This window comes from Delphinus delphis, chromosome 19 (genome assembly GCF_949987515.2).
Source record: "Delphinus delphis chromosome 19, mDelDel1.2, whole genome shotgun sequence".
NCBI classification, from domain to species: domain Eukaryota; kingdom Metazoa; phylum Chordata; class Mammalia; order Artiodactyla; family Delphinidae; genus Delphinus; species Delphinus delphis.
In genome coordinates this window covers 30,354,154-30,377,066 of record NC_082701.1, presented here as the reverse complement: position 1 = coordinate 30,377,066, position 22,913 = coordinate 30,354,154, and the positions used below count along the sequence as shown (strand labels likewise).

The following is a 22,913-nucleotide window of genomic DNA, read 5'->3' as shown; positions in this document are numbered from 1 at the left end:
AGGGCTTCAGTACCCTTTGACCTGAGGCCAGACAGTCACCTCTATGCTGCCTCTAATTCTCTAGAGAGTAGAAAGGTTGAAACACTGTCATGAGTAATCTTTCAGAGCGGTTGTTCTCAACAAGGGGCCACTTGGCCTTGTCTGTAGACATTTTGGTTGTCACAATCACAAATGTAGGGGGTTGAGGGGAGGCAAACACAGCTGCTACTGGCATCTAGTGAGTAGAAACCAGGGACGCTCCTAAACATCCTACAGTGCACAGGACAGCCCCCAACAATAAAGGATAACAAAAATGTCAATGGTGTCCTGGCTGAGAAATCCTGATCTAGACATCTGCTTTTCAGTGTGTCCTTGTGTTTGGGCAGAAACCCTCCACACACAAGGATGTCACTAAAGTCCATCCTTCCTGTGGGACTAAGTCTCACCTCCACTGGCCAGCTTCCACTTACTTGGTCATGACCATGTAGGGGCCACTGAAGAAAGAGAAGGCGGGCTCATCGTCAGCTTGAATCACTTCCTTTTCTCCAATTACTGGAAGAGATCCTAGGTAAGCCAGCTGCGTGCCCCCTGTGAGATAAAACTGAAAGCAAAGCACAGCTTCAAATGGTGGGGAAAAACTCCTCCAGAATTTTACCAGCCAGCTAAAAATAGAGAGAGCTGCTAGTTATCAATTTGCTGAATACCCCTATGTACCGGACATAATTCTTTTTATTATCTTTAATCTTCCAAGAGGCGCTGCAAGGTTGTAATACCCTTTCCCTTTTGCTAGCGAGGAAACCAGAGGCTCACGGAAAGAGGTCAGATGCCGGCCTGAAGCACCAGGCTTCAGGCGCCTCTTGAGACACCCACAGAACATGCCTGGGGCCTTCGCTGGGAATTAAAGGATCATTGTCTAAAACTCCCCAAATCTAGCCCAAAGGCATTCAAGAGAACTCTCCGAGGTTTTCATCATTTTTCAGTAAGGACAAGAACACTAAGAGGTGGTACTTGTCCTGCAAGAGCAGTAAAGAACAAAAAAAAACACTTTGGAGAGGGAGTATTTTAACTTTCCATAGGAAGGAAGAGTTGGACACAGTTGTGGGCCCTGGGGCCAGAGCCAGGGCCGGGCGATTCCCCAGTTAGTCCTGCAAACATTGAGTGTTGGTAGCAACCTCTTACCTTTCCAAAGCCAAAGCTGTAGATATTTTGGGCAGAAATGACTCCAGCTTTAGGCAGTCGGTTAGGAGAGCCATTAGGGCTTCTAGAAATATTTAAAAGAGGAGGAGAAAAGTAAGGATTAACTACCCATATCTAGAGGAACAACGCTGAACCAAGCTGTCAGAATGCGTAGTTGGTTTTGTCTTTACTGCTTGACAGGGGAAGTCAGCCTCTGAGAGGGCCGCAGTGATGCCCATTTCCTGGTATTCATGCCCTTGTGTAGCCACACACAGGTCAGAGAGGGCTGGCCTGTTAACCTAATGGAATACTGCAGAAATGACGGAGTGGTGTGAGTTCCAAGGCCAGACCCCCGGGACTTCTGCCCTCATCTCTCTCGCAGCACTTGCTCTAGAGGAGGCCAGTTGCCATGTTGTGAGGACCCTCCAGCAGCCTAATGGGGAGGCCCAACACCCAGCACCAATTTGCTAGCCATGCAAGTGAACCACCTTGGAACTGGATCCTCCAGTTCCAGATGACTGCAGCCCAAGCTGCATCTTGACCACATCTTCATGAGAAACCCTGAGCCAGAGCCACCCAACTCAGCCATTCCTATTGGAATGGCTGAGTTGGGTGTAGCCATTCCTGACCTACAGAAATTATGTGAGATACAAATATTTATTGTTGTTTGAAGCCACTAAGTTTGGGATTAGTACAACAGATAACGAACAGAGATGGTCAAAGTTGGAAAGAATCATAAAGCATACCTTGTCCAACTTTCTCATTTTACAGATGGGAAAAATGGAGCCAGAAAGGGGAAACCTGCTGGCCTGAGGTCACAAAACAGCAGCAGGGACTAGGCTTTGGCTCTTTTAGAAGGAACTTGGTCTGCCAAGATCCTAACGCTGGCAGGAGCGGAGGTGTGAGAGATGGAAGAGCTGAACCAAGCATGGGCTCCAAGGCCAGATGGGGGATTTGGGAGTTTAACCTGATAGCCTTGGGGAAGACCCTGAAAGGGTTTTTAGCAGTGAGTGGCACAATTCGATTTTCATTTTTAAAAGGTCATTCTGGATGTTGAGTAAAGAACCAAGATGGACAAGAGTGGCAGCCAGAAGAGCAGTTAGGAGTAACTGGTCCTCGAGGGAATCATTAACTCATCTTGCATGAGAAGCATCCAGGTCATGAGAGGAAAACCAGGACTCAGTGTGCACAGAATGGGATGCGGGAGCCTGTGAAGAGTGTGACAAGTCTACTCACCCTGATCACAGAAAAAGATGCTGTCAGAGAAAATCAAAATGGAAAGAATTTTCCACATATAAATCCTAAGTCTTAAAGCCCAGGGAACTTAAAATAACTCTCCTGAGCATGAAGAGAAGCCTGGATGGAGCTCACCTCCTGCAGCTGTGATGGGGACAAGGGGAGGCTGCCCACCCAGGTGGCAGCAAGTCTTACACCAGCTTAAAACAGCCCAAGGAACCTTAAATTAAGCATTTGTGTCTTTTGCAACCTTAGGATATAAAGGATGCATGTTCCAATAAAGGAACACGTTTTCCATGGTTCCGAGATGACAAAAAAAAAAAAGCTAGCCAGCTGCTCTGCTAAGAAAGTGTTTTCTGCTGGGCAGCCCAGGCCCGCAAAGTTCCTTCCTTCCCTGCTAACCATGGGGTGGTTCCCACTGGAGCCCAGAATTCATTTCCCCCAGACGTTCCTGGAAGCCGGGGGACAACTGAAGGTTTTCATGGCAATGTCCTCTCCCTCCAAGCTCACCCCTTTGGGTGGGCCAGTTGCTGGAAGGGACCAATGTGGAGGGGACCGAGGGCTCCCACAAGGAAGGCGGGGGTGATGCAGAACATCCCAGTCTGCTTGAGGCAGCACTCACCCCTGCATGAGGCCCCCAAACCGGGGCAGGCCACAGATGAGCCGCTGAGGGGAGTCAATCTTCAGGAGGTCATAGGAGAAGCCCTGGATGATGGCCTGCATGTGCGCGGCACAGCGCTGCATGAACTCCACCATCTGCAACACACGGCAGAGACAGTCAATGCCCACACAGCTAATGGCCACCCTGGCCTTCAGTGGGATTGGAATGGTCTGAGGGGAGTGCTCTGAGGAGACAGAAGCCCCCCACAGGGAAATCTCTGGAAAGGGAAGGGCCCAAGTGACTTCCTAAAGATATGGAATGAGATATGGAATGAGATTCCATATCCTCAAGACATGGAATGAGATTTTCAGGGAGCTCATTTGGCAATAATTGCCTCCAAATCCTTCATTCAACGGATGAGGAAACTGAGGCAGGAGGAGTATTTTAACTTTTGTCCAAGGCCCAATAGCTATTGAGCAGGAGAACCAGAGGGAAGGGACTCTGCCCATCTCCCCCTTCCCTCCACGTGCCCTTTACATTTGTTAGATTATTTAGCCCTCATTAAAACACATTATGCCTGCCAGCGAGTGGCTACAGACAAGTTACTTAATGTCAATGCACTTCAGTTTCCTCATCTGTAAAATGGGGACAATAATAGTACCTACCTGAGAGGGTTGTTGTAAAGATTAAATGAGTATTTAATTTAATTCAGAACGTCTGATGCACGACAAGTGCTAGTTAAGGGTCAGACGAAATTACAGTTGTTCTCCCTCCCCACTGAATGGATGACCAGAAAAGTTCACTAGACTTGCCCAAGGTTTACAGTTGGTTAACTTGCTTCAACCCAGGCCTGTGTGTCCAACGTCAATGGCAAGGCCACTACAAGTCCTGTGCTGCCCTCAGGACCAGCCTCTGCCCCTGGGCGCCTGACTCCCAGCCCTGTGCTCTGCCTTGGTTGTGCCTGCAGAGCAGGCCCACACTTACCGCGGTGCCGCGTTCCTTCCCTGCTGCCAGAGCCCAGGTCTGCGGGCTCTGACCCCTCTCATCATGGAGTCGAAGATCACCCCCTGCATCCAGCAGTTTGCTGAGGATCCACTGATTGCCTGAAAACGCTGCTGCATGGATAGGAGTGCTCCCATCAAAGCAGCGGCTGGAGATGGGGGAGGGGTACAATGAGTGTCCATGGCAACACTCTTCCCCTTCCATGGGTAACACAGGGCTCCTTTTCTACAAAGGCAACCTTTGGTGATGAGAACTGTAACAACACCATTTGTGAGGCCTAACAACACCTATCTGGGGCCTCACAGAAGCTTTATATACATCCCCCTTTTCCATGTTTACCTCCACCCTTCAAGGCAGTTATTATTTCTCAATTTATAGATGAGGAAACGAAAGGGCAAAGCCAAGATTCACACCCAGGTATGGGTCTGGTTCGAAATCCAGTGTTCTTTCCCCACAGCCCCCTGACACTGGCTGCCCTGAAGCAATTTCTTCACGTCTGTAGCGCCCTGTGGTCAGGCTGGTGAAGCACAGCCTCACCAGAGACCACCTCATGTGAGAATGTCTCTACCTCCCAAGTCCTATGGTGAGGCCCATAGACCTTGGCATCAGCAATCTGGTCAAGCATCTACAGCTCAGAAAAATTTAACCAAAACCAGTAAACTATCTGAGACATGAAGGGACAGCCTTTGTGAGATGTAGAGATGTGATGTGTAGCTGTGGTTTCCTAACCTGGTTGCACGTCAGAATCACCTGCAGAGCTTGCTTGCTCTTTTTTTTTTTTTTTTTTTGGCCGCACCCAGCAGCATGCGGGATCTTAGTTCCTTGACCAGGGATCAAACCCCCGCACTCCCTGCAGTTGGGAGTGTGGAGTCTTAGCCACTGGACCACCAGGAAAGTCCCAGAGCTTGCTCTCTTAATTTAAAATGAAACACAAATGGTAGGAAGAAGCAGAAAGGGAAGGAGAAGAAGAAATAAAATGAAAAAGGAGATAATAAAGATAAGAAGAAAGTCTCCCAATTCCAGACCCATACACAGTTCTCTTGCCGAGAGGCAGCTACTGTTACAAGTTTTTGTATCCTTCCAGAAATTTTCTATGCATATACAAGTAGGAATAAGAATATGCTATATTAGGAATTCCCTGGCAGTCCAGTGGTTAGGACTCAGCACTTTCACTGCTGAGGGCCTGAGTTCAATCCCTGGTCGGGGAACTAAGATCACACAAGCCGCATGGTGTGGCCAAAACAAAAAGAACGTGCTACATTAACTGTTATGCTTTCACATTTTTTCATTTAATAGTATATCTTGGAGGGAATTCCCTGGTGGCGCAGTGGTTAAAAATCCGCCTGCCAATGCAGGGGACACAGGTTCAAGCCCTGGTCCAGGAAGATCCCACATGCTGTGGAGCAACTAGGCCCATGCGCCACAACTACTGAGCCTGCACTCTAGAGCCCGCAAACCACAACTACTGAACCCACGTGCCACAACTACTGAAGCCCATGCGCCTACAGCCTGTGCTCTGCAACAAGAGAAGCCACAGCAATGAGAAGCCCACGCACTGCAACAAAGAACAGCCCCACTCGCCACAACTAGAGAAAGCCCACGTGCAGCAATGAAGACCCAACATGGCCATAAATAAATAAATAAATAAATAATTTAAAGTATATGTTGGAGAATTTTCCATATGAGAACATATAAGTCACCTCAATTCTTTTTTAACAGCTGCATAGTATTCCAATGTACAGATTTACCATAATTTACTTAATAAGTCATTGGGATATTTGTCAAAAATACAGATTCTCAGACTATACAACAGACTGAATCATAACCTGCAAGCATAGAGCCCAGGAATGTGTACTTTTTACAAGTTCCCCAGCTGACGCCAATGAGGCTGGCCTGTACCCAGGCATCTGGGAACCGCTGGGATATCTCATTGTGAGCTCTCCCTTATTGCTGGGTCTGATAAGCAGTCCAGCACACTGCGCTATGGGAAATGTAATATCCTCCTTGCTTTATTATTTTTTTGTTTATTTAGTTATTTTGCGATACGCGGGCCTCTCACTGTCGTGGCCTCTCCCTTTGCGGAGCACAGGCTCCGGACGCACAGGCTCAGTGGCCATGGCTCTCAGGCCCAGCCGCTCCGTGGCATGTGGGATCTTCCCAGACCGGGGCACGAACCCGTGACCCCTGCATCGGCAGGTGGACTCTCAACGACTGCACCACCAGCGAAGCCCCCTCCTTGCTTTAAAAATAAATTTGTATAATGTTTTACAGCCTTCTAATCATTCTTCCCATAAATAGTAAGAGAGCTGGGTAGGGAGAGAGAAGATATTATTTGTCATTTCTTGTGAATGCTAAGGAAGACAAAAATAATGTTTTCTATACCCAACTAACCCGTACAAGGGAATCCAGGTCCAAGTGATATCAAAATGTGTATTGTTTTATTAATTTATCCTAGAGGTTGAGAACTGGAGGCCCACAGATTGATTTGGCAACCCAGAGGCATGTTTTATTTGGTCCACATAGTGTTTATAAAAAGAATTTAAAGTAATGGACAATACTTAACACTTTGGGGATTTCACAATAAAAACTGGGATTTCCAGCCTCTTGGAAATTTGGAAGATTTGGCCTCCATGGCTTCCTTTTCTGCCCAGCTGCAACAGATGCTCCTTAGACAGAGCCTGTACCCACTGACCCCACTTAGTCCTGCAGGCATCTGACTCTGTGACCTCAATAAGCCCAGGCCATCACAGCATTTCCACTGAGCACTTAGGAATACAACTTCCCTTCAGAAATTTCCCTTCCCTTGATGGAAGATATTTTTAAGGTACATGAAAGCATTCCTATCACAAAATAAAAAGCTACAGGGTCTGCCTTCTTCCTCTTGATATTGTCCTTTCCCACCTCCCCCTGGCATCATGGGGATTTCTAAAAAGGGAACTTCTTCAGGTGCTGGGCTCCTGGTCTCAAACCCTATCATTAACACAATGCACCATTATGGACCAGCCATTTAAACTTTCTGGAATATTAAAGGTTTGAATAATTTCTTCTTTAAAGAACCTAGCTCTAAACTTCCACAAAACAGATGCAAATGCAGATGACTAGAAAATGCTGCATTTTTGCTGAGGAACTGCAGGGCTAATATGGCCTCTCTACAAAGCTGTTATCTGCAAACATCAAGTGAGATAGCCCTTTATTTCTGAGTTTTGATATTAAACACTGATACAGTAGAGACAAATATGCAAGTCCAGAAAAATTCTGGAAGGAAACAAAGCAAAATGTGCACTGTGTTATGTCTGGGTTTCAGAATTCTCATGCTGATTGGTTTTTTTCTTTATACTTCTCCAAGCTTCCAAGGTTTTTCCCACTAAGCAAACAATCTTATAACAACATGCAAGCTTTCAACATCAATACTTAAAAAAAAAAAAATTAAGCGGCCTCCTTCTGTAAGATGGGAAAGCTACTTTATGACTTATGATTGTGTTTATTCTGGCATTCCTGTGAAAATCGGCTGGAATCATATAAACGCTCGAAATCTGTTTCTGGTTCTGTCCAATGGGAACTGTAAAAATACCTGCTGTTCCCTGTCGAAGAGCTGGTTGTAAAGCTTTAGTGAGCTAGTGCCTGGGAAGGCCCTGGAAAAAGCAAAAGTGCTCCACAAAGAGAAGAAATGTTCACTTGTCGTTGATTCATTACATTGTGTTGCTGTTCCATATTAAAATTTGGACTCAGATTCTTTTAAACCACAACTACAAAAGTCATCCTGACAAAGTGATGCCAAATATATTAATTGGTGAAGAACTTGGTTGTGGGGTACGTTAAAGTGCAGATCATACAAACTACAAAGCGCGGTGGAAATACATAAACAGTACTTGTTAATGACTAAATGAGTAGAAAGGCTCACTTATTTCACAGGGTCTAGTAAAACTGCTTAGAAAACTCCTTATTTACAGTTAAAAGCATGTTTCTGGTAATTTCCTGGTGGTCCAATGGTTAGGTCTCTGTGCTTCCACTGCTGGGGGCCCAGGTTCCACCCCTGGTTGGGGAACTAAGACACTGCAAGTTGCACAACCAAAAAAGTGAAATAAACAAAAGCATGAATCAACGTTAGGTAATACAAATGTATTTCATTGGCATAAATTAGTGAAGGTTCTTTTAAAATCTTACCAAATTAGTTTCCAAATACCTCAATTCATTTTAAAAACTTATTTTCTAGGTAGTGATGTCATTGTACTTACTGATTTGGATCTGATCCATAATCCACCAGGACATCAACTAATTTTGTAAGGCCTAATAATGCGGCAATAAAAAGCGCTGTCTGGCCCAGGGAGTTAACTGCATCGACATACACGCCTGCAAAGAAAACACCAGGATCAACACAAACACACAACAAAAATTAAGCTTTGTTTTTACAGTATTTTTAATGTATTACTAATGCAATTTCCTTTTTAAGAAAAAGAAAAATGATAAACCTTCAGTAGTCCAAATAACACAGAAAGTCTCATATCAAAAGTAAACCACCATCTTTACCTTAAAGTGCTAAATACAGGAAAACGTTGCTAAAACATTTCACCACACGCTGCTACGCGGCAAAAAAAAAAGCAAATTAAAATTGCTCTTCGTTTTAAAATTCACCAACAGCCAACAATTTATATCATACACTGTATGAAAAGCAACCCACAAAAAAAGCCCAACGTCACTACCCCAACCATTTGCTAAAAACAGACAAAAAGAACAAACCACAACACTACAATCTCACTACATGCACTGCAAGTAAGAAAAATAGCAAAACCCAACTCTCAATTATACCCACTTCAAAAAAACTGAACTCACTCCTGACTAAACCACCACTACAAACCCGATACAGCAGTAACACCTGAAGCAACATTTAACTGCAATCCCGAAACACGACAATCAAACAAAAAAAACCTCCCTAACCGACTTATGGTACGTAATATACGCACATACCCTCTGACGCTTCCTGCAGTATCAACCGAAATATGACGAACGTCTATTCATAATACATTATTCAAACCGAAACCACTCAGACTGCGTTCATCTCCCTCTTACTCTTCAAAACGAAGAGAAGAACGATCATCAACGGCTAAAGGCAGCTGCAAACACAACACCAAGAGCCAACTTCACGCTCAGGAGAGAACGCTCCATCTCTTCCTCGTGGGTTCGGGTGCTCTACACGTTCAGAGAAACTTCTCTAGTAACGAACTATAGAAATGATCTCTGAAAGTATAGTCTTAACAAAACCGTCTCTGTTTTTCCGAGGTGGAGGAAATGCACACATATTTTACTGATGGTTACTTTTTCTTACACCGCTATTCTTTTTGAAACGTACACTGGAATACGTTGTCTGAAGAATCTTTCCACTACCGAAGCCCGACAAAGCATTTTGAACCCTTCTACGTTTCAGAAAACATTTCAAGTTGTCAATTTAATTAACATACGGTTTTTAAACAGCCAATCACACGCCAGTTATTCCAACCCCGCCCCGTTTCGCGCAGCAGTTCCGCAGCATCAAGATTACGTAAAACGCTTACGACTACAACGTGCGCCGCAGTTCGAGGACTCGCGTCGTTTCAGCCTGGCGCTGGAAGTGAGATGTCTCACGAGAAAAACTTACAAGACAAAGTGGATGCTGAAAGCAAAGACCCGAAGCCAAAAACCTATGACGTTTGCAAAGCACACCATTTATGCTGTGATCAAAATAGCAAACATATAAATATTTGGAATTTTTTTCCAAACCAAGGAATATTTATGTAGATAAAAATTGTCTTTAAATAAGCAAGATAATACATCATTACCCTGCTTAAAGCTTTAGTAGCTTCCCAACTCTTGGGCTAAAGATAGAATTTCTCTAAATAGTTTACAGGGACTTCCCTGGGGTCCAGTGGTTAAGACTCCGCTTCCACCGCAGGGGGAGCCGGTTTCATCCCTGGTCAGGGAACTAGGATCCCGCATGCCACAAGGCAAGGCCAGAAAAGAAATACCTTACAAGGTCCAGCACAGCCTGGCCCACACGCACCTCTCCAGCCTTATTTTGCACCAAATTCCCTCCCCCTCACTTCAGCCATAATGAACCACGTACTGTTTTCCACATACTCATCGTGTTCCTTTGCACAAGCTGTTCTCTCCGCCAGGAACGTTAGAAACGGTGGATATTTCACCTAACTCTGGAATATTCAATAAACCAATACAACATGGTGCCTGGCTTGAAATAGTGGGAAGAAAGTTAAACTTCTCATAAAGCTTGAAAAAAACTGAAAAATGAGAAAACATTCAGTGCTGGAGAAGAGGTGGGAAAACAGACACTCCTAAATGCAGTTGGCAGTGTGAACTGTTACAATGCTTTTGGAAAGCAATACGGCAGTATCTATTAAAAACCTGAACCAGAAATTCTGCTTTGAATATTAAAAACCCATTATGTAAAGATTCATTACAAAGTATTTTATCAAAGCATTGTTTCTGGTTATACAAAACTGCAAAAAAATAAATCTTAATATCCACCATTAGAGGCACAGCTGAATAAATTATGGTACATACAGACAATAAAATATTAAGCAGTTAATTTAAATGAATTAGATCTCTATCAATTAGAATAGAGATAGACAAGATGTACTATTGAAAGCAAAAATCTAATAAGCAGGCAGGCAACTTTAGGGAGTTCAATCAATGAGTGGTATTAGCTAAAATGATGGATTTAAAGCATCTAACAGAGTTTAGCAAGTAACAACTACTCTATAAATATTAAAAATTAAAATCCCAACATTCTTGTAAACACTAATAGGATTTAAGCTTAAAAAATAATCTATTTTGTGCAAGTAATACAGGTGCTTTCAGGAATGCCAAATTCACTGGCACCCCATGTCTTGCTATGTATAGTACTGTAATCACAAGTGGGGTCCAGCTGCTCGCCGCTCAAAAGCCAATAAAGAGGCAAGCTTGGTGGACAGGAAAGTTTGCTTTATTTTGATGCAGGCAACGGGGTGGGGGGGGAGGTGGACTCCTGTCCAAAGGCCGACTCCCCCACCCCAACCAGTGGACAAGAGCTTTTACAGAGGGAAAGGACTACATGCAGAACCAGCACAGTCAGCTCTGACAGTCATCTTGAAATTGGTCATGCAGTGGTCTAACCAGTGCCATCGTGACTGTTTTGGGTACAGTTAATCTTCAGTTCCAAGGTTGGTTTGTTTCCATTTCTTTGCGGCAAATTATCAGAATTGTGGCAGCTTGTGTCACGACTACAGCCTGGTCATCATGTAGTTAACTTCTTCCACCTGGCTGGGGTTTCAGTATCTATAAGACAGCTCACGGGATGTGGCTCAGAATATTACCTATAACCCTCAAGAAGGAACTAAAGGTCCTTCACTTTGATTACTGACTAAACTATTATGGTTTTTCCTGTTTGACTGCTTTTCTTTGCTTCTGTATTTTATCACTCCTCTCATTAAACTTATTCTTTGGCTAAAGTTTTTCCACAGACAAAAGGCAGGCTGAGGACATCGGGGGCAAGGTCTATAGGGTCCTGCTCCGTTTCAGTAGAAGCTCTTTAACCTGGGATTTATGGCATCCTATAGTCTGGTTCCAAGTTGCCTTTGTCTTTACTTCCTAAAACATCTCGTACATAACCTATCCTTCAGACACAACACAAACACACACACACATACACACACACACACTAAACTACTTGCCATTTGTAGGCTCCTTTGTTCTTTTGCTCCTGTATAAATTCCCTCTGCTCCATATTCGTTGAATAAACAACCAAATAAATAATTATAAACTTACAGTATCAAATTATCATCTATTTTCTTTAAGCATTAAAAACAAAACAAAACAAAAAAACAGCACAGAGCCTCTGAATATCTGCTGATATTGCACAGGTTGATTTCTCATGATTTTGTTGTCTTTTCATGTTTCTTGAAATAAATAAGTGAATTTCAAAAAAAAAAAATGAGAAAAGCAAGTTGCAGAATGTGTTTAGTATGATACCACTTTCATAAAGGCAGGTTAGCAACTTTAGAATATATGTATATCTTTGATTCCACTGGTTAAAATAACCTTTTATTTCTTTATTTACTTTTTATTTTTGGCTGTGTTGGGCCTTCGTTGCTGCATGCAGGCTTTCTCTAGTTGCGGCGAGCGTGCGCTACTCTTTGTTGAGGTGTGTGGGCTTCTCAATGCAGTGGCTTCTCTTGTTGTGGAGCACGGGTTCTAGGTGTGCAGGCTTCAGTAGGTGTGGCACGTGGGCTCAGTAGTTGTGGTTCACGGGCTCTAGAGCGCAGGCTCAGTAGTTGTGGCACACGGCCTTAGTTGCTCCGCAGCGTGTGGGATCTTCCCGGACCAGGGCTCAAACCGGTGTCCCCTGCACTGGCAGGTGGATTCTTAACCACTCTGTCACCAGGGAAGCCCCTGTTTATCCTTCCTTCTTCTTTTTTTGGCCGCACTGCACGGCTTGCAGGATGTTAGTTCCCCCACCAGGGATCAAAACCAGGCCCTCAGCAGTGAAAGCACGGAGTCCTAACCACTGGACAACCAGGGAATTCCCTGAATATATGCTGTTTAATAAGGGCAGTTTTCAAAGGCATTACCACCTCCAACACGAAATTAAGCCTGCTTTTACTTAAAGGGAACTATATCACATCATATTCAGTAGAATTAAGAGATTTTGTTGATTTTTCTAGCCCATGGTTCAATGACAAGTGTGATATATTAAGAGACCCAACATAAAACCAGAAGAGATTCCTAAAGTAGATGTCAGGAAAAATATCTGATTTATTAGCCTGGAAAAATTTAAAAGGGAGTCTCAAAAATCAGAAGAAAAATGTTTAGATGAAGAAAATGAAAAACAAATCAGCGTACTAGACTAACAAGGCGAATTTAAATTGCATTTAGCTAAACAAGCATCATAGAAGAAAAAATCATAGCACTGAGGGGGAAAAGAACAAACCATCTTAAAACAATTAAGGATATATCACAATTATGTTTAAAGCTACTTTAAATCCATTTCCCTTGTAAACCTTCCTCTCCTATATATAGCTCACTACAAGATCTGTTTGTCAATCAACAGAGTATGAAGGACCAGACATGTATCTATTTCCCTGCAGTATATTCCAGGCCTAATTTACCCAGGAAAAGTAGCAACAGCACAGAAACCCTTCATTCAAAAAGGCAGATGGAGGATACTAACTACTTTAACACCCATTGAAGGGTGGGGGGGAAAGACTCAATTGCCATAGACTGACAAAATCACCTTTAAGAATAACATGAAGAAGGCTTCCCTGCAGGTGCAGTGGTTAAGAATCCGCCTGCCAATGCAGGGGACACAGGTTCGAGCCCTGGCCCGGGACAATCTCACATGCCAGAGAGCAGCTAAGCCTGTGCGTCACAACTACTGAGCCTGCGCTCTAGAGCCCGAGCCAAAACTACTGAGCCCACGTGCTGCAACTACTGAAACCCACGCACGTAGAGCCCGTGCTCCACAACAAGGGAAGCCACTGCAAGGAGAAGCCCGTGCACCGCAGTGCAGAGTAGGCCCCACTTGACACAACTAGAGAAAACCTGCGAACAGCAAAGAAGACCCAACGCAGCCAAAGATAAATTTAGAAAAAAAAAAAGTTATGAATAAAGTAACAAAAACTGTAGTTCTGTGGTGTTCTGCTGCTATGGGGGAGCCGGAGGGATTCCCAAAATGTGGTAATTCTGTACATTTTTACTGAATTTTTTTTAAACTTTAGACTTATCACCTTTATTTTTAAACATCAGCACGTCTGTTTAGAGTTTATTTTCATTTTTTGTCTTTTTTGGCCCCGCTGCACAGCTTTCGGGATATTAGTTCCCTAACCAGGGACTGAACCGAAGCCCTGGTGGTGAAATCACCGAGTCCTAACCACCAGGGAATTCCCGTAGACTATATTCGTGAAAAAATCACTTGCCACTTGAATACGAAAGGTTATGCACCCCAACCCCTACAAACAAAAACAATCACTTCAAGGTGGGCTACCCTTTTCTTTCAAAAAAAAAAAGCAACCATTTATACGGGACTTTAACATGTTCCAGATCATGTACTGACCCCTTAACTTGAATCACGCCGTTTCATATTGGAAATAACCCTAATCATCAAAAACTTTTAAAAAGCAAATACAATAAAAAAAATACCCTTTATCAACAAATGATTGGAGAAAAGGGATATGAGATAAACACAAGAGACTTGACTGACAGGGAGCAAAAACGCCTCTGTAGATTTCAATTAAGAGATAAGGGTCTCCCAATGGAAAGAAACTCCCTTCTACAAAACAGAAATACAACGAAGACAACCGAAAAACAGTATGGACAGCAGGAGAACTTGAACACTGACTGAAAAATCACACGGTAAGCCACCCCAAACCCTAGCTACCTACAGACTATCGCGAGACACAAAAAGTGAAGCAAACAAGAAAGAGAAACACGAAAAAAAGCCACCCCCACTGTTCTTTAACGAGACACAACTACAAACAAACCCACTCAGACGGCGCTCTCTCCCTCTTTCTCTCCCTAAGGAAGAGAAGAACGATCATCAATGGCTAGTGACTGCTGCAAAAACAACGCCAAGAGCCAGCTTCACGCTCAGGAGAGAACACTGCGTCTCCTCCTCGTGGGTTCGGGTGCTCTACACGTTCAGAGAAACTTCTCTAGTAACGAACTATAGAAATGATCCCTGAAAGTATAGTCTTGGCCATAGCTCGCAAGTCACTGCTGGGTCTGTGGGAGCCGCACACTTTACTCTGAGGGTGAGATCGTTTCCCCGTTTCTAAGTCTACTGGAAAGAAGAGAAAGAGCTCTTGCAATACAATCTTTCAAACGCTATCACTTACCAACTCATTGTAACATTTTAACTGGAAATGTAATTTAACAAGTTTTAAAACAGCCACTCTTAATTAACATAATACTGAATGACAGCCAATGACAACCCGCGTCTTTAAAGCCCAGGAGGCGTTCCCTCCACAGATCTGGTAAAACCACCTCGCCCCTGAAAAGCTATAAAGGAAAGGGTGGGCCGTTGCCTTTGCTAGTGAGAACCTAGCTGATTCCATTGAGCAATAAGATATATGTAAGATATATATTATCTTAGCTGTTTCATTCAAAGCTGTCCTACAGGTTTGACTTTCAAACTCTGGTAAGAGGTCACCGTGACTGAGGCAGGGAAAGGGGGACTGGGTGGCTGAGAACCAGTGCTGGAAGGCAGAACCTTTTGGCTTTTTATCACATGACCGTATTACCTGTTCACACTTTCTGAGTTTTTAAAAGACACCTGGTTGCTGCATCTGACATCATTTCTTCCCTCCACAAATACCTGAGTGCCAGCTACGACAATACTAGCTACCATTTATCGTGAGCTTGACAGGCACCGGTCATCGTTCTAAGTGCTTTAACTATGAGATCAATACAAGTATATGCCAGTTTTATGGACAGGGGAACTGAGGCACAGAAAGGTTAGGTAACTTGCCTGAGGTCTGTTAAACAGCCGAGCTGGTAGGTGTCACCTTAACCATCATCCCAGTTTTCCATGTTGTAAAATAAAGACACTCTAGGCACTGGGCAAACAGAGGCCCCTACTCACAAAAAGCTTACATTCTAGTGAGGGAGAGAGCTGACGACAAACACCCAAGAGGACCAGAGGATGAGGCATGCAGAGGATTTTAAGTGTCGAGACAGAGAGGGACTTGGTGGCTACTTTAGATCTGGGTGCTCAGGGAAGGCCTCTCTTTGGAGGTTGCATTAAAGCAGAGAAAACAACGAATGGAAGGCAAAGACCCAAGGAAAGGAACAAGGTTGTGTGTTTCAGCAACTGAAGACAGCTGGAGAACACAGGGTAGGAGGGAGGGGGCAGGTGCAGGCAGGCAGGCAGGTATCTGCGGATTTTCTAGGCAAGGCCTGGGGAGCCTGGATTTTAAGTGTGAAGGGAAGCCACTGGGAGGTCTGAAGCTGTGGAGACCACTTGTGAGGCCACTGCCACCGTGTCTGTAGGCGACAGCACGGTGGCTCGCATTTGGGCTCAGCAAGGAAGAAGGAGAAACGTGGGCTGTTCCGGAAGTTGAGTTGACAGGATGGGACTCACTGGTGGCCTTGCTGCAGGAGGTGGGGTGGGGTGTCAGGGAAGGAGGTTTCAAAGGCTGACATGTTGGTTTGCGCCTGGAACAACTCAATGGATGGTGCTGCTACAGGGAAGACTGGGAAGAGACAGGGATTTCTCTTCTAAAGGAGGAGCTGCCTCACAATGGCGGAAGGGAGTGCTCGACTACTGTACTTGCTTTAACTGATTTAACCTTTAGAGCCACCCCACGTGTTGATGCTATTAGTACTACACCTACCTGCTTTACAGAGGGACAGACTGGGGTCAAGGAACTTCCCATGAACCCACAGCTAATAAATAACAGACCAAGGAGTCAATTCCAGAGCATATACCGCTTCTCTCACAGCTCCCGACCTTTAAAGAGGACCAAGGACTAATTTAGGCTCACAGTGAAAGCTTGGCCACTGCGGATCCAGAAGGAGAAAATCATGGAGGAACTACATGGTGCATGGCTACAGTGGAAGAAAGAGAAATGGACTGCAATCTGGGGATGTGCTTCCAAGACCAGGAGCTTCAATAGCAGGGAAGTGGAGCGGGCACACCCTCAGGAGGTGCCTTTTCCTCACCTGCTGCCTAGGGTGATTAGTTAATTCCTTCTTTATTCTCAACTCTCCTACCCCTCCTCACCAGCCTCCCTCAGCAATGATCTTTCCTCGTACTTGGCAAAGAACTAGAAGCCCATCAGTTGAAAAGCCCCCAGTGTGGTCACATTCCATGGAGGAACCCACCTACCTCTGAACTCCTCCTCTTCTCTGGCTGACTCAAAGGCTTCCTGCCTGGGGGGAGCTGCTCCTTCCCACAACTCAATTTCTCCTGTTCCACTCAGTCTTTCCAACTGCATTCTCACTTGCTCTCCCAACCTAATTAAACCCTAAATGCATCCCCCCATCTTACCGCTTCCCCCAGCTGAATGCACACCCACCCCTATGCTCTCCATCACAGCCTGAGTTCTCCTGGGAGCTCTTTCCACCAACTGGCAAGCCTTCACATCCCTCCAGTGATCAATCCACCCCTACCTAGCCAGTTTCTGTTTCCGTTTCCCACACAGGGCCAGTGGATACTTTCCCATCAGCATCTTAATGTCTCATCTGCTCTCCATACACTTCACTGTGTCCCGCTGGGCTTCCATCAAGCACCCTCACGCGGTTTGCCGCCCACCTCTCTGGCTGCTCCTTCTTGGTCTGCTGTGGGAGTTCTAACTCCTTTGCCATACATCCGCTAAAAGTCAGAAATCTCTCCTAAACGTGCCCTAAACTGAACTCTACCATCACTGCCCACCCCATTGCACCACCTGATTCAGTTCCTCCTCCATTTCCCCCGTTAACACATGGAACCACCATCCACCCATCTGTTCAAGTCCCAAGACCCGGCAATTATCCTTGACAGCTCCTCTCGCCCATACCGTCAGTGAACCTGATGAAATAAAATGTTATATTTCAAGGCAGGACTAGAAAAAATTAAACATAAAATTCTCTCTCTGTGTGTGTGTGTGTGTGTGTGTGTGTGTGTGTGTTTGGGCCTCCTCCCTCCTTCCCAAGTGCAGTGTGCATCTGCATTACACGTTAATCAGAGCACCTCAAAGATGGGAGTGCCCGCTCAACCGTAAAGATCCATATTTCTTCTTCATTCTGACACCAGCAATGGGACTTCTTAAAAGAATAGAGTTCTTTCTGAACTCCATAAGGGGTCACGGCGTCTTGCTGCTTACTCTGTACAAGCTCACCTGGACTACCTGTTCCTTGGTGAACTTTATGTAAATTATCAGTATGTCATTTTGAGGTACTACAATTCTCTGTCTGGAAAACGTATATGACTGTGTCTTCGACTTCTAACAGCTTTCTGAAAATCTGCTTCTTGTGTTATAATCCTCAGCTTGGCTCAAATAAAACTCCCTTTTTTTCCTTCTTGATAGTTAATTGAATTTTCGTCAACAAATCAACCCCCCCAAGTCCTGTCTACTTTACCACTTAAATATCTTTCATGTCTGGTGTTTCTCTATCATCGCTACCATCTTCTCCCAGGTAGATGAATGCAGTAGGTGCCTAACTGGTCCTCACACTTGCCACCTCACCCCTCCCCATAAGTATCATTGCCACATAGCTTTTAGAGTGACCTTAAAGTGCACAGCTGAGGTAGTCACTCTCCTTCAATAGCTGCCCACTACCCTTAGCTCTCTGCCCACCGTGCTTTGGCCAAACTCCGCCTTCTTTCATTCCTCCTCTGCGCTAAAGTCCTATAAACCCTAGTCCTACATATGTCGTATTTCCTTAGCTTGGACTGAGATACAGAGAAAGAAATCACCATAGAGGCCAAGAAGGGATGTCTGCCTAGCTGTGTTGGGAGAGAGTGACTCGACTGACAGAAAGGAGAGTAGAGAAAGGGGAGGTAATTTTGTTTCAGTACCCTGGGGCTGCACCTGTTGTGTGAAAAAGCTCATGACCTGTAAATCCAATCAGAAAACAAAAACCAAACTGCATCTGACAGATTCTTCCTCATTTCACTGAAAAAAATCACGGCTTACACAATAGTCAGGTCAGGATAAAGACCACATCTACTACACAGGTTAAAAAGCGTTGTGCACCTGGAACACGTGAAAAACAAATACAGAAAACGGCCCCCTAGCGGAAACCAATCATCTACATTCTGAGACAGTAACATAAGAAGAAACCACTGAGATGGTGTTCCCTCCCTCTACTTACTCCTCCAGAGGAAAAGAACAGTCATCAAAGGCAAAAGGCAGTTACAGAAGCAATACCAAGAGCTGGCTTCACACTCAGAGGAGAATCCGCCTCCTCGTGGACTTCGAGGACTCTACACAGGAACCTTGGAACCTCGTCCAGTAACAACCTATAGAAATAACTCCTAAAACCATAATAATGGCTTTAACCCCACAACTCTGCTGGGTCCGTGGCAGCCACATACTTTTTATGGATGGTGACATTTTTCCACATTCCCCTCGTTTCAGAAATATCATATTCAATGATTTTCTTTTCTTTCTTGCTTGCTTTCTTTTCTTCCTTTCTTCCTCTCTCTCTCTCCTTCCTCTCTTCCTTTCCCTTTTTTTTTGATCACACCGTGCAGCTTACAGAATCTTAGTTCCCTGACCAGGCACTGAACCCGGGCCCTTGGCAGTGAAAGCGCTGAGTCCTAACCACTGGACCGTCAGGGAACTCCCAGGAATATCATATAAATGATTTTCAAACTGTTGTTACTGAGCCAAACTTGGGTCTACTTGCCCACACACAGTAAAGCCAACTGACTGACACTTGGCTGTGGTGATAGACGGTGCAGCAGTTTACTGCAGGGCGCCAAGCAAGGAGTTCAGGCCTTTTAAGCACTGGCTACCTGGACTCCTTGCTTGGTTCCCCGCACTAAATGCTGCACTTTCCTTCACCACAAGCTGGTGTCAGTAGATTGGCTTTACTGCAGGCGGGCAAGCGGATCCAAGTTTGGCTCGGTAACAATTTTGGACTCAAGACCTTGGCGTTGCCAGCAAAAGGTCCCATAGGGTCCTGTTCAGTTACACTGTCATTTCATACACAACTTTAAAAAATTCTGAACACTCTTAAGAGGTTTTGTTTGTTTGTTTGTTTTGTTTTTTCCTTTAAGGAACTAAGACTTAGGGATTTCCGTCGAGGTCCAGTGGTTAAGGCTCCACACTTCCATTGCAGGGGGCGTGGGTTTGATCCTTGATTCGGGAACTAAGATCCCGCATGCTGCATGGCTTGGCCAAAAAAAAAAAAGGAAAAGGGATACTAAGACTTACAGTTCTTAATTGACCTATTACAGACAGACAGACAGACAATCAGAACCTACTGCCTTTCTGTTTCTAAAAACACTAACAACACTGCCGGGACTAATTTAAGACAAAGGTGTGCTCAGGTGCCTCAGATTAGTTTTCAAATCTTAAATACTACAGGCGGTGTCTGTGGGTGAGATTATTTTATTTTAATAAGATTTATTATTTAAATATTACTATATTTAAATAATAATGATAAATATTAACAACAAAATTTAAATAATATTTAAATATTTAGATAATATTTAAATAATAATAAAAGATCTTCTTTTAACCTTTTAAGATCCTAAATTTCGATTTGAGCCTTTTGAGACATTCTGCTGGTTACTCACGTGAGTGTGGATGTGAGGGGTGCATATTGGGCTCACCTGGGTAAGTATTTCTCTCAAAATAATGTACCGGGCCAATCTTAAGTGTGGAACAAAGAGGTGTATTTTGAAGCACTTCTCTTCATTTAAAAAATATATATATAGGGCTTCCCTGGTGGCGCAGTGGTTAAGAATCAGGCAGGCCCAGCTTCGAGCCCTGGCCTGGAAGGATCTCACATGCTGGAGAGCAACTAAGCCCGTGCGCCACAACTACTGAGCATGCGCTCTAGGGCCCGCGAGTCACAACTACTGAAGCCTGCGTGCCTAGAACCCGTGCTCCGCAACAAGAGAAGCCACCGCAGTGAGAAGCCCGCGCACCGCAACGAAGAGTAGCCCCCGCTCGCCACAACCAGGGGAAGCCCTTGCTCAGCAACGAAGACCCAACGCAGCCAAAGATGAATTAAAAAAAAAAATTTTTTTTTGAATAAAGTAACAAAAACTGTAGTTTTGTGGTATTCTGGTGTTTTGGGGGAGCCGGAGGGATTCCCGAAATGTGGTAATTCTGTACATTTTTACTGAATTTTTTTTAAACTTTTAATTGTTATCACCTTTATTGTTAATCAGCAGGTCTGTTTAAAGTTCACTTTCATTTTTGGTCTTTTTTGGCCCTGCTAGGCAGCTTTCCGGATCTTAGTTCCCTGACCAGGGACTGAACCAGAGCCCTGGCGGTGAAAACACCTAACCACCAGGAAATTCCCGTAGGCTATATTTGTGAAAAAATCACTTGCCACCTGAATACGAAAGGTTATGCACCCCCAACCCCTACCAACAAAAACCATCACTTCACGGCGGGCTACGCTTTTCTTTGAAAAAGAAAAAGCTATCATTTCTACAGTACTTTAATACTTCCAGGCCATGTACTAACCCCCTAACTTGGATCACGTCGTTTAATCTTGGAAATAACCCTAAAAGATGGAGGAAACGGAAACTTATAATGTGTCCCCTTGAAGTCTAGAATATTCATCATCAAAAATTTCTAAAAAACAAATACAGTGAAAAAAATACCCTTAATCAACAAATGATTGGAGAAAAAGGATATGAGATAAACACAAGGGACTTTGACTGACAAGGAGCAAAACCACCTTCATAGATTACAATTAAGGAATAAGGAACTCCCTCCTACAAGCCAGAAGTACAACAAAGATGAACAAGAAACAACAACCGGAGAATCCAGAAACAGCAAGGTAAGCAGCAGAACTTGAACACTCACTGAAATCACACGGTAAGCCACCACAAGCCCTAGCTATCTACAAACTGTCGCGAGACACAAAAAGTGAAGCAAACAAGAAAGAGAAACACGAAAAAAAGTCACCCCCACTGTTCTTTAACGAGACACAACTACAAATAAACCCACTCAGACGGCGCTCTCTCCCTCTTTCTCTCCCTAAGGAAGAGAAGAACGATCATCAATGGCTAGTGACTGCTGCAAAAACAACGCCAAGAGCCAGCTTCACGCTCAGGAGAGAACACTGCGTCTCCTCCTCGTGGGTTCGGGTGCTCTACACGTTCAGAGAAACTTCTCTAGTAACGAACTATAGAAATGATCCCTGAAAGTATAGTCTTGGCCATAGCTCGCAAGTCACTGCTGGGTCTGTGGGAGCCGCACACTTTACTCTGAGGGTGAGATCGTTTCCCCGTTTCTAAGTCTACTGGAAAGAAGAGAAAGAGCTCTTGCAATACAATCTTTCAAACGCTATCACTTACCAACTCATTGTAACATTTTAACTGGAAATGTAATTTAACAAGTTTTAAAACAGCCACTCTTAATTAACATAATACTGAATGACAGCCAATGACAACCCGCGTCTTTAAAGCCCAGGAGGCGTTCCCTCCACAGATCTGGTAAAACCACCTCGCCCCTGAAAAGCTATAAAGGAAAGGGTGGGCCGTTGCCTTTGCTAGTGAGAACCTAGCTGATTCCATTGAGCAATAAGATATATGTAAGATATATATTATCTTAGCTGTTTCATTCAAAGCTGTCCTACAGGTTTGACTTTCAAACTCTGGTAAGAGGTCACCGTGACTGAGGCAGGGAAAGGGGGACTGGGTGGCTGAGAACCAGTGCTGGAAGGCAGAACCTTTTGGCTTTTTACCACATGACCGTATTACCTGTTCACACTTTCTGAGTTTTTAAAAGACACCTGGTTGCTGCATCTGACATCATTTCTTCCCTCCACAAATACCTGAGTGCCAGCTACGACAATACTAGCTACCATTTATCGTGAGCTTGACAGGCACCGGTCATTGTTCTAGGTGCTTTAACTATGAGATCAATACAAGTATATGCCAGTTTTATGGACAGGGGAACTGAGGCACAGAAAGGCTAGGTAACTTGCGTGCGGTCTGTTAAACAGCCGAGCTGGTAGGTGTCACCTTAACCATCATCCCAGTTTTCCATGTTGTAAAATAAAGACACTCTAGGCACTGGGCAAACAGAGGCCCCTACTCACAAAAAGCTTACATTCTAGTGAGGGAGAGAGCTGACGACAAACACCCAAGAGGACCAGAGGATGAGGCATGCAGAGGATTTTAAGTGTCGAGACAGAGAGGGACTTGGTGGCTACTTTAGATCTGGGTGCTCAGGGAAGGCCTCTCTTTGGAGGTTGCATTAAAGCAGAGAAAACAACGAATGGA

General features: G+C 44.4%; 1 protein-coding gene and 4 non-coding genes across 8 annotated transcripts in view; all 5 read right to left on the bottom strand.

Moving 5' to 3' along the window:
* TEX14 (testis expressed 14, intercellular bridge forming factor) overlaps positions 1–22,913 on the bottom strand; it is an 86,337-nt gene that overhangs the window by 48,609 nt on the left and 14,815 nt on the right. For 3 of the 4 annotated variants that reach the window (XR_009517057.1, XR_009517058.1, XM_059997832.1), the window contains exons 1-4: positions 3,977–4,781; positions 3,014–3,147; positions 1,159–1,240; positions 450–580 (exon numbers count right to left, since the gene is read on the bottom strand). Coding sequence is in view for 2 of the 4 variants with exons in the window: in XM_059997832.1 (XP_059853815.1) it covers positions 450–580; positions 1,159–1,240; positions 3,014–3,147; positions 3,977–4,198 (569 nt within the window). In the remaining 2 variants the exon portion in view is untranslated. Of the gene's footprint in view, positions 1–449; positions 581–1,158; positions 1,241–3,013; positions 3,148–3,976; positions 4,782–8,229; positions 8,345–22,913 lie in introns of those variants that run through there. The other variant, XM_059997833.1, reaches the window with a different exon arrangement.
* On the bottom strand, positions 9,031–9,245 carry LOC132415581 (small nucleolar RNA U3). The gene has a single exon (XR_009517308.1). It is a non-coding gene; the product is annotated as a small nucleolar RNA U3 (small nucleolar RNA).
* LOC132415580 (small nucleolar RNA U3) lies at positions 14,499–14,712 on the bottom strand. The gene has a single exon (XR_009517307.1). It is a non-coding gene; the product is annotated as a small nucleolar RNA U3 (small nucleolar RNA).
* On the bottom strand, positions 18,779–18,988 carry LOC132415582 (small nucleolar RNA U3). The gene has a single exon (XR_009517309.1). It is a non-coding gene; the product is annotated as a small nucleolar RNA U3 (small nucleolar RNA).
* LOC132415579 (small nucleolar RNA U3) lies at positions 21,629–21,842 on the bottom strand. Its single transcript, XR_009517306.1, has one exon. It is a non-coding gene; the product is annotated as a small nucleolar RNA U3 (small nucleolar RNA).